The 12,248-nt window shown below is 44.3% G+C and overlaps 1 protein-coding gene across 1 annotated transcript in view; it reads right to left on the bottom strand.

Moving 5' to 3' along the window:
* The window catches only part of LOC119412087 (calcium-dependent secretion activator 1-like), a 780,001-nt gene that overhangs the window by 674,976 nt on the left and 92,777 nt on the right, over positions 1 to 12,248 (bottom strand). Inside the window, 2 exon segments of the mRNA XM_037679064.1 lie at positions 2,161 to 2,297; positions 4,158 to 4,269. Of these exon segments, the coding sequence (XP_037534992.1) occupies positions 2,161 to 2,297; positions 4,158 to 4,269 (249 nt within the window).

Below are 12,248 nucleotides of genomic sequence, written 5' to 3'. Positions count from 1 at the left end.
AGTTTAGAAATAGGAATGCTCTCCCATTCATGTCTAATACAGGCCTCTAACTGTTCAATCGTCTTGGGCCTTCTTTGTCACACCTTCCTCTTTATGATGCGCCAAATGTTCTCTATAGGTGAAAGATCTGGACTGCAGGCTGGCCATTTCAGTACCCGGATCCTTCTCCTACGTAGCCATGATGTTGTGATTGCTGCAGAATGTGGTCTGGCATTATGGTGTTGAAAAATGCAGGGTCTTCCCTGAAAGAGATGACGTCTAGATGGGAGCACATGTTGTTCTAGAACCTGAACATAGTTCTCTGCATTAATGGTGCCTTTCCAGACATGCAAGCTGCCCATGCCACAAGCCCTCATGCAACCCCATACCATCAGTGATGCAGACTTCTGAACTGAGCGTAGATAACAACTTGGGCTATCCTTGTCCTCTCTGGTCCGGATGACATGGCGTCCCAGTGTTCCATAAAGAACTTCAAATGGTGACTCATCTGACCACAGAACAGTCTTCCATTTTGCCAAACTCCATTTTAAATGACCCCTGGCCCAGTGCAAACGTCTGAGCTTGTGGAGCTTGCTTAGAAATGGCTTCCTCATTGCACTGTAGAGTTTCAGCTGGCAACGGTGGATGGCACGGTGGATTGTGTTCACTGACAATGCTTTCTGGAAGTATTCCTGAGCCCATTCTGTTATTTCCTTGACAGTGGCATTCCTGTTTGAGGTGCAGTGATGTTTAAGGGCCCGGAGATCACGAGAATCCAGTAGAGTTTTACGGCCTTGACCCTTACGCACAGCGATTGTTCCAGATTCTCTGAATCTTTTGATGATGTTATGCACGGTTGATGATGATAACTTAAAAGTCTTTGCTATTTTACGCTGGGTAACACCATTCTGGTATTGCTGCACTGTCTTTCTGTGCAACAATGGTGGAATTGGTGATCCTCTTACCATCTTGGCTTCTGAGAGACACTGACACTCTGAGAAGCTCTTTTTATACCCAATCATGTTGTCAATTGACCTAATTAGTGTTAATTGGTCTTCCAGCTGTTCGTTATATGCTCAGTTTCCTTTTTCCAGCCACTTATTGCTACTTGTCCCAACTTTTTTGGGATTTGTTGACACTGTGAAATTTTGAATCAACATATTTTTCCTTTAAAATGTTACATTTACTCAGATTAAACTTTTGATCTGTCATCTATGTTATATTACGAATAAAATATTGACATTTGCCATCTCCACATCATTGCATTCAGTTTTTATTCACAATTTCTTTAGTGTCCCAACTTTTTTGGAATCCGGATTGTATATATATATATATATATATATATACTATAGGAATAAGGGACTTGTAAAAATCTTTAGCCACATTAAGAATGCTTTTCTTTGTTTATGTACATTAGTCCCTCACTTATCGCAGGGATTAAGTTCCAGACACTCATGCGATCGATAAAAATCCGTGAAGTAGGGACTTTATATTTATTTTAGTACTTATATATATTTTAAGACTTTATAAACAGGGCTTGATTTGTAAATCGATCGATGCCGGAATGCAAATAGCAGGCAGGCCAGCCGGGGGGGTCCTGTGAGATGTGCATTCTCACGAGAAGAACCTGACAAGTTGTTTAATGACATAAAATATATTTTGTTAGCAAAGAATAGAGTCCTGATATTTATTAAACATTACCTCTGTATTTACAAAAAAAAAAAGAAATCTAAATTGTGTTTTGACAATCTCATCGATAAAACTAAAACATTTTGTTAACGTGAAAGAGGAAGAGAGGGGACTGGTATCACTCTCGCTTTGAGTTATATTCTTTGTCGCACGCTGGCTGTGGATGACAAGCGTCCAGAGCGTCATAAAAACAGCAGCTGACTGAGGAGGTGAATATATTTTGTTAGCAAAGAATAGAGTCCTAACATTTTTTTAAACATTACTTCTGTATTTACAAAAAAAAAAAGCATCAAAATTGTGCTTTGACAAACTCATCGATAAAACTAAAACATTTTGTCAACACGAAGCGAGGGACTACTGTACAGTGTTTTTATTCAAATGTGTATACAGAGGAAATTGTTTTATAGTAGACAGTCTAAATTGAATTTTTCCATGCAATAAAGTACATTTAATGAAGATAAGTAATAATAATGGAATCTTAATGTCTCTTACCCACAATGCTTCATGTTCTGTGGCTTGTCCATGCGAATGGCCAGTTTTATTTTGAGGTCATCTGGGCAGCCTTTAGAAACTGACATTTTATGGAGCTCACATTGTTTGGGACTGTTGGGAGTTGGATGAAGAACAATCTGGAAAAAGCCACGTATAAAAAATGCATCTGAATCAATAAATAAGATCAAACAAGAGGTATGCTGATGTCCCCCATCGCTGAGGGAGTTGAATATTTAATGTAGTTTTGTTTTGTTTGTCCGAGGGAGCACAGAGTGACAAATCCTGGTGACTGGAGGGAACAATTTTATCCACCTGGTGGAGCCAGGGGGTGGCCAACGGTGGCCTTGGCCATCATAGGTTAATCTTTGGCCACCCCAATTATTTGAATAAACTATACTTTTAAGCAATATTAAAACTAGAAAGAAATAGTTTTCTCAAATGATAGGGGTGGTCAATGTTTTTTTTTCAATTCAATTAAGGTTTTACAAATATATATGGAAGTGATCATTGTGGATTTTGACATAGAGACCCAGTTTCTGAAAGGAATCTTTCTTACACCTGAAGGTAGTCACACAAAAATGAACGTTGATACCTGACTTATTTTTCAAGTTTTAATGCTCACAACACAGACAGATGCATGGATGGACGGTATTTTCAAATCCACATCTTCAATCCATGACGGGACAATGAATTATTAATAAATAAATAATTATTAAATGAGCTAAATAAATTACTTACCCAAAAAAGTTCAATCTGGTCCTCTGGACATTCAAAAAAACAAAAAAACAAAACAAAGCAAAAAAATATAGAAACGTTTCGTCTCTCATCCAAGAGACTTCCTCAGTCTGAGGTGCTGTTTTCAGCTCAGTCTCTTAAATAGCACCTTCTCAGGGTGGATCAACCAGTTTGCTGCTGACAACCAAAACCAGCTGCTCACATGGTCAAGAAGGACCATCAGCCTAACAATGGATCATTAGCACCTGATGGCTGTTTACTGTTCACAGAGGGCTGAGTGATACTAGCAATCACAGCATTGTAAGAGGGGGACAGTTGAACCCGGAGGCTCCGCCCCTGTTTAACGATGGACGGTTTCTTTTCACAAAGATGGCCTCCTTTACTCCTCTCTCAAACCATCGTTCCTCTCTGTCCAGGATGTGAACATCTTCATCCCTGAAAGAGTGGCCGCTGGCCTGGAGATGAGTGTAGACCGCAGAATCCTGGCCTGATTATGTTGATCTTCTGTGCTGGTCCATCCTTTTGGCCAGTGGCTGTTTAGTTTCCCCGATGTAAGACTGATCACAGCCCTCCTGACACTGAACAACATACACAACATTACTCTGTTTGTGCTTGGTGACTGGATCTTTGGGATGAACCAGTCTTTAATGTATTTTGGGGTTTAAAAGCCACTGGGACGTTATGTTTAGAAAATAAACGTCTCAGTTTCTCTGATACTCCCTCAACATATGGAATGACCACTGGTCTGGGTCTGGGTTCCTCCTTTTCACCTGATGGCTGACTGGAGTCCTGTTTGGGTTTCTTCTCTGCTTTCAGGAAGGCCCAGTTAGGATATCCACATTGCTCAAGAGCCTGTCTTGTGTAGGATTTCTCCTTCTGCCTGGCTCCTGAGTTATTGGGGATGTTGTCTGCTCTGTGGTACAGAGTCCTGATGACTCCTAACTTGTGCTCCAAAGGGTGATGGGAGTCAAACTGCAAATACTGGTTTGTGTGGGTGGGTTTGCGGTATGGTCCTTCTTGACCATGTGAGCAGCTGGTTTTGGTTGTCAGCAGCAAACTGGTTGATCCACTCTGAGAAGGTGCTATTTAAGAGACTGAGCTGAATACAGCACCTCAGACTGAGGAAGTCTCTCGGATGAGAGACGAAACGTTTCTATATTTTTTTTGCTTTGTTTTGTTTTTTTGAAAGTCCAGAGGACCAGATTGAACTTTTTTTGATTATACTACCTGAATTATTGAGCATGCATCAGGAAATTACTTACCCTGCCAAGCTCCTTATCTTCCAGAGCCAGCACACCTGTGCTCTCAGTGAACAACTTCACCTTTACTGCAGGTAATGGCTGGGTGGTGGTAAAGTCCCCCTGAGTTCCCCAACTACACCGAGGAATACACAAACACAAGAAAGGAGGTTGTGGGACAGACTCGAGATTGAGTCAGTTACTGACCAACAAAAGCTGTCAAGAATGAATACAGCTTTAAAATGAGTTTTTATTCTAATAGTGCATGGTTTTATTTTAACAAAAATATCTTTACAGCAGGTATATAAAAGTGAGCAAGGAGAAGAATGTTCAATGGGCAAATAAAATAGCTGGAGAATATATTTGGTGAGAACTAAACATCCTAACTACCTTCTCACTGCAGTTTTTCCATTTTTTTTAAGACCCAGACACAATATGATAGGTTTTGTTGGTCATGAAGAGCATAACAGTGTCACTCAATGGAAAGAGAGCCTCACTTTAGCAGTGTGTTTAAAAAACATGTATGCATCATGCAGTGTTAATATGTCCTACCCTTGATTGGTCACTATGTACATCAGGGGCGATTCTAGAATATGTCCTTTAGGGGTGCTTAGCTCCCAGTGTTGACAATGACTCTTGGCTTGAATAATGCAGTGGCCATTGGCATCAGAAGCATTTGTAAAGTGTGTGTGTGTGTGTGTGGGGGGGGGGGGGGGAACACTGATGGAGAGGTCTGATGGTCTTCCCCCAGAAAATTTTGAACAAAGTACTGGTAGATGTCTAGATGCCATTTCCTACATTCTGGTGTATTTTAACGGGTTGTTTAAAATCTATGTTTACCTACATAAGTAAACATTTGATTCAATAACTATTTTAGAGAGCATGGCACAAGAAGTAGTGCTTGTAAGGATGGTATCCCTGTGCCTGTCTTCCTGTGTCTGTACTCCTTAGTGTTTCTCATTAATTACCCTGATCAGTTTCACTCGCGTGTCCTCCAGATGTTTGTAATTTGTCTCATCTAGTCTGTGTATATAAGCCCTGGTCTGTGTCTCAGTCTTTGTCGGTCCATCGTCTGGCATCCTCCTGTGTCCCTGGCGTATCCTGATTTGTAAGTGTTTGCTGTCATGTCAGCTACTTATTTTCATTATTAAAGTGTTTATTTATTTTACATCATGGCCTATGCATCCTGCCTACACAAATGGGTATGTTCCCTGATCAGCTCAGTTTGAAAACCGTGACAGTATGGACCGACCAAACCAGAACCCAGCAGGCAGAGTTTCTTCAACCTCATTCACCTGTTTGCTCGAGCCCACGCAGATGGGGGAGACCGTGATCTAGTGCAGCAGGTTTCGGACCAAATCCGCCCAGACACAAGGATGCTACAGCCAGGAGGTAGAGATCTTGCCTTCACCCCTCCTGGTCCTCGAAGAAAAAAGAAGGTCCGGGTGGACTGCCTGATGTGCAAGCTCAGTTCCTCCTCATCTTCAGCCCCATTTGGCTACTCGAGATGGACGTTGGGGGAGGACGCGGAGCCGGAGGACAAGCTCTGTTTCATTCCTGCCCCATCCTCATCACCACCACTAGAGCAGCAGAAAATGGACCTGGAAGCGGTCCACCACGCTTGTTCTGCCACCATTGGCTCGGCCCGGCCAAGCTGCGTTTCCTAGGAGCGGTCCCAACTCTCCAGTGGGGATGGGTCCCATCGCCTCACCTTCCAGGGTTCTGGTGAGGGCGAAATCTGACATCTCACCATCAGCTGCTCCTGCTCAGTCTGGCGAGACAGAGCGAGCCCAGTCCTAGAGTCTCCACCGGGGCGGGTCCCATCACCTCACCTCCCAGGGTTATGGTGAGGGTGGAACTCACCACCTCATCACCGCACAGAGCTCCTCCTATGACTGGACAACTCACCTCAGCTCCTACCCAGTGACCTCACCCAAAATAAACCGGACTTTACAAAATCTACTTTCCTCTGCTAAAAACAACACAGACTGTCAAGACACTATGCTCTACCTTGCTGAGAAATTCTTATTATCTTTACCTGGTCTAACCCAACTCCCTGAATAGCAGCAGCTTTTGGTTGAAATTAGGACTCTGAACATACACGTCACAGACCCAGCTCAACAGCCAGACCCCCCACTTTACAACAAGTCCCAGACTCCACTGCTGCAGAACAAGTCCCTGGCTCCCCGGCTGCAGAGTCTATTTCTGAAAAGGGTCCTGAGTCCAAGAAAGAGCTTGGGCCTGACCCTGGCCCTGAACCACACCGTCGCCACCCTAGGAGAGGTCGATGGCAGAGAGGTTCCAGAGACTCTGCCCCTGTCCCAGAACATGACTCAGCCCCTGTCCCAGTGCTTGACCTGGTCCCTCAGCCTGACTCACCTTCTTAAATACCCCTGGGTACTGGTCCCAATTCCCCACTTCTCCATCTCTGTGGAGTTGGATCAGAAGTCTCACCATCTCCCCCTGTATCGGTGGGAAATGGTCCTGATGCCCTACTTCTGTGTGTCTTCGTGGGGATCAGACCAGAGGCCTCACCATCTCCCTCCTGTTCTGCTGTAGGGGTCCAAGTAGGTTCTTCTCCTGCCTGCTCTGCTGTGCGGGTCCAAGCAGGCTTCTCTCCTGCCTGCTCTGTCGGGAGGGTCCAGACGGACTCCTCTTCCGCCTGCTCTGCTGTGGGGGTCCAGAAGGACTCCTGCCTGCTTTGCTGTGAAGGTTCCTAGGTCTCCTGCAGTTCTGCACCTCCAGAGGATTCTGCACCTCCAGAGGGCTCTGTACTACATACATTTCTAGAGGGTCCTATGCTAGCTGTGCCTCTAAAGGGTCCTATGCTAGCTGCGCCTCCAGAGGGTCCTATGCCAGCTGTATACCTGGTCCATGTCGATCGAGGCTTTCAAGCTGCTTGAGGTCCCCAAGTTGTCCGAGGTCTCCACGTTCGGCACATCTTGGGTCTTCGCCTCACCTTAGGTCCATGCCTCACCTCGGGTACACGCCTCACCTCGGTTCCTCGCCTCACCTGGCTCCATGCCACTTGAGGTCTCCATATCCGGCACGTCTGCTGTCCACACCTCACCTCATCTCCAAGACTCATCCAGGCTCCATGCCGCAACCTGTGGATCCTGTGTCATCCCAGAGTTCCAGGTCCCAGAGTTCCAGGTCCGAGAGTTCCAAGTCCAAAAGTTCCAAGTCCGAGAGTTTCAAGTCTGTTCCTGATTCTGCCCTGGCCTCCCGGTTGTCTGCCTGACCTGCTTTGGTCTGTTGGACAGTCTCCTGGCTGCCTGCCTGACCTGTTTCCACTTGTTAGATGGCCTCCCGGCTGCTCGCCTGACCTGTTTCTGCCTGTTGGACAGCCTCCCAGCCATCCATCTGAACTGTAACCAGGCTAGGGATGGTCTCCTGACCGTCCAGACTTTCTTTATGTTCTCTAATTTTGTTTAGTTTAGGTCCCAGGCCCTTGTCCTGGCGGTTTTTGTTTTGCCCTCGTATGTTTCTTATGCCCTCCATCCTTGCGGTACCTCCCTCCTCCCACCCAAGTCTTTTGGGGTGGGCCTTTTTGGGGATGCCAGGGGGCATCCTTGGAGGGAAGGTACTGTAAGGATGGTATCCCTCTGTCTGTCTCCCTGTGTCTGTACTCCCTAGTGTCTCTTATTAATTACCCTGGTCAGTTTCACTCGCGTGTCCTCCAAGAGTTTGTAATTTGTCTCGTCTAGTCTGTAAGCCCTGGTCTGTGTCTCAGTCTTTGTCAGTCCATTGTCTGGTATCCTTCTGTGTCCCTCGCATATTCTGATTTGTGTTTGCTGCCATGTCAGCTACTTATTTTCATTATTAAATGTTTATTCATTTTACATCATGGCCTATGCATCCTGCCCGCACAAATGGGTTTGTTCCTGCTCAGTTCAGTGTGAAAACCGTGACAATGCTAAGCTAGCAGTGCTCAATGCAGATGTGCTAGCTAAGATGCTACAGACATAGCACTCCGCTTTTCATTACACAACCTAATAAACACTTTGTACAAAATCAATTTAGTGTTAACTGATCATTAAAAAAACTAAACTTATACAACCAGAAGTTGCAACATATATCTACATATAAAAGACACAAAGCACAACTAGCTTTAAGTCTTTCTTTCAGACCAAAATTGATAACATGTATAGTTCCCTTGATTTTGTCTCTGCTCACAAAGCTCCTCCAAATTCACCTCCCTCCAGCTCCAGTCAGCAGCTCTCACACTTCACGCCAATCTCTTCTACTCAACTGACTAAACTTTTATCTGGTATCAAAACTACCACCTGCTCTTTGGATCCCATTCCCTCTCCTCTTATCAAAAGTTGTCTCCCCATTGTCTCTTTTCAGATCCCAAGAATCATCAACTCCTCACTTATAGTACACCTCAAATCTTGTCTCCCCCCCACCCTGGACCCCCACCAATTTGCATACCGCCAGAACAGGAGCACAGAGGATGCAGTATCCATAGCGCTGCACTCTGTTCTCTCACACTTGGATAACAAAAACACCTATACCCGGATGCTGTTCATATATTTTAGTTCAGCATTCAACACAGTCATCCCTTCAAAACTCATCACAAAACTCACAGACTTGGGCATCAATTCCCTCATGTGCAACTGGTTACTGGACTTTCTGACCAACCGACCCCAACATGTCCGGCTGGATAACCACTGCTCATCTACCATCACTATTAACACAGGTGTACCACAAGGCTGTGTGATGAGTCCCTTCCTCTACTCCCTCTTCATCCATGACTGCAAACCTGCTGATGGTTCCAATACCATCATTAAGTTTGCAGATGACACCACGGTGATCGGCCTCATCAAAGACAACGATGAGACTGCTTATAGGGAGGAGGTGGTTCGTCTGGCTGAGTGGTGTGACACCAACAACCTGCTGCTCAACACTGAGAAGACTAAGGAGCTCAACGTGGACTTCAGGAGGAACGCTGGCCCACATCCACCCATCTACATCAAGGGGACGGTGGTGGAGCGTGTGAACAGCTTCAAGTCCCTGGGTGTCCACATCTCCGAGGATCTCACCTGGACGACCGGCTGTTCCAAGCTGGTCAAGAAGACTCACCAGCGCCTTTTCTTTCTGAGGACTCTGAGGAAGAACCACCTGTCCTCAGACATCCTGGTGAACTTTTACCGCTGCACCATTGAAAGAATCCTGACCAACTGTATCACAGTCTGGTATGGGAGCTGCTCTGCCTCAGACCGGAAGGCGCTGCAGAGGGTGGTGAAAGCCGCCCAACACATCACTGGAGCACCACTTCCTGCCATAGAGGACATCTACAGGAAGCGGTGTCTGAAAAGGGCTGGGAAAATCATAAAAGACTCCAGCCACCCAGCACACAGACTCTTCACCCTCCTGCCCTCTGGGAGGTGCTACAGGAGCCTCCGCACTAAAACCACCAGGTACCGGAACAGCTTCTTCCCCACAGCTGTCACACTCCTGAACTCTGCCTCCTGCCATCTGAACAACAACAGTCTGTATTCTCATACACACAACAACAACACATGGACTGTAACACCACCACCTGCACTTTCATCCGTTAGCCCACTACTGAACAAACTGTACACATAATCTACTATCTACTGTTCATAAGTACTTTTATATAGTTTGTTTATGCCCCGTCATATTATAACCTGTTCATAGTCTGTACACTCACAACCTGTATATATTTATACCTATAGCATATTCAAAGCAAATTACTGTATATTGTACTATATATATCTACCAATTTTTTTTTATTTATTTTTTTTTTGCTAAGCACTTCTGGATAAATGCAAACTGCATTTTGTTGCTTTGTACCTGTGACATGTGCAATGACAATAAAGTTGAATTCTATTCTATTCTATTCTATTTCTGGATCTGTTCCACAGTCTCTCAAGTTGGCAGCCATCACCCCAATACTAAAAAAACTGGTATTGACCCTGAAAACTTCATAAATTTCCGATCTATATCTAATCTTCCCTTTCTGTCAAAAATTTTAGAGTGACTCATAGCTGATCAACTTCAGATCCACCTCAAATCCAATAGATTGTTTGAACCATTCCAGTCCGGTTTCTATCCAAAACACAGCACCAAAACACCTCTTCTCAAAGTTATAAGTGATCTCTTCCTTTCTTCTGATTCTGGCCATCTCAGTATCCCCATCTTCCTGGACCTCACTGCAACTTTTGACACCATCAGTCATTCCATCCTCCTGTCCCAGCTCAAGTCCAACCTGACCATCACTGTCTCTGCTCTGTCCTTGTTTCAGACTTACCTTACAGACCAGCAACAGTTTTTCACATCAATTGCTGCTCTTCCTCCATAACCCCTCTATCCCAGGGTGTTCCCCAAGGTTCAGTGCTTGGTCCTCTTCTTTTCATCCTTTACATCCTCCCCCTTGGTAATATCATCAGTCATCATGGCCTCCATTTCCACTGCTACGCTGATGACATACAGATTTACATTTCTACTACACCCATAAACCCTAATATCCATTCCACCTTCACCCATTGCTTAACTGACACCAAAATCTGGATGAAGCACAATTTTCTCAAATTAAATACTGACAAAACTGACATACTCCTCACTGGTCCAAACAGTGTTACCAAGTCCATTCAAAGCTTCAGCCTCAACTTTGACAACATCACTCTCACTCCATCCCCACTCATTCGTAATCTTGGTATTCTTCTCAACTCCACTCTTTCATTAGAATCACACGTCAAACAGATAACTCGGACTGCATTCTTCCATCTCAAAAACATAGCACGACCCCGCCCATCACTCACTTTCTCCACTGCTGAAATCCTAATCCATGCCTTTGTCACATCCAGAATTGACTATTGCAAAAGCATTTTGTATGGTACACCATCCAAAACTCTCAACAAACTGCAATATATTCAAAACTCTGCTGCCCGCCTTCTCACCCACACCCGCTCCCGCAAACATATCATAACTCCTGTCCTACAGAAACTCCATTGGTTCCCCGTCACTCTGTGCATCCATTTCAAGATCCTCCTCACACATTCAAAGCCCTCCATAATCTGGCCCCTCCATACCTGACCGACCTATTCATCACTACACTCCTTCCCGTTCCCTCCGCTCCTCTGATACCAATCTTCTGTTTCTCCCTTGTAGGACCAAGCTCTGAACCTGGGGAGACAGAGCCTTCTCCATCGCTGCCCCCACTCTCTGGAACTCACTGCCCCAACAGCTTCGTGTCTGCTCCGATCTCTCCACTTTTAAGAAAGAACTCAAAAACCACCTGTTTAAAGTTGCTTTTAATGTTTAAATTTGTCCTTTTTAAATGTTTTACTGTGTTTTTATGTGTTATGCATTGTTGATTTTATTTGTTTTTTAACTCATGTAAAGCGTCTTTGAGTATTAAGAAAAGTGCTATACAAATAAAATGAATTATTATTATTATCATTATTATATAAACATTAACCTTTAATTTAACCATTAAGTGCAATTATGACAGAAAATTGAGGATTTACCTGCAGTTACCTTTGTACAGATGAACATGTGGTAGTTCTTGTTTATAACTGTTGGAATCAGCTGCTCACCTGCCCTGATGGCTGCAGGGCTTTACCATCATTTACATATTTCCAAACTCCATTTAGTTTTTGAAATGGAATAAACTGTATTCTACCATTTAAACGCTCTTGATAACACATGTCTGAATTACATGTTCCCCACTGACAAGTTTAACAATTTTTAAGATTTTTCAGGAAATTCCTCTGAACACAAAGTGTTCGTAAAGCAATGTTTGTCAGAGGAAAAAGGGACGGAGCTCCAGCAGGGAAGGGGTGTTTCACTTCACAAATTAAGATCGCTAATTGGTCAACTGCTGACAAGATTACTGGACCGATTGACAGGAGGCGTCGAGGCTCCGACTCATACAAAAAAATAGATACATTTTATTGGCCCATTTACGACAGTCATCATGTAGTCCATATTTATTCCAAATTTATTCAATATTTTAGTGAATCTAATGTTTGAGAACTGAGTTTCCCTACAAAATCCTAATGATGGTTGCTTTATTTTTCAGGGGTGCTAAGTTAAAATTTAGGGGTGCTTGAGCACCCCCCAAAAGGAGGCTAAAATCACCACTTA

This window comes from Nematolebias whitei, chromosome 7 (genome assembly GCF_014905685.2).
Source record: "Nematolebias whitei isolate Nwh7 chromosome 7, NemWhi1, whole genome shotgun sequence".
NCBI lineage: Eukaryota > Metazoa > Chordata > Actinopteri > Cyprinodontiformes > Rivulidae > Nematolebias > Nematolebias whitei.
The sequence above is the reverse complement of the archived record's forward strand: the minus strand, read 5'-3'. Positions and strand labels throughout refer to the sequence as shown.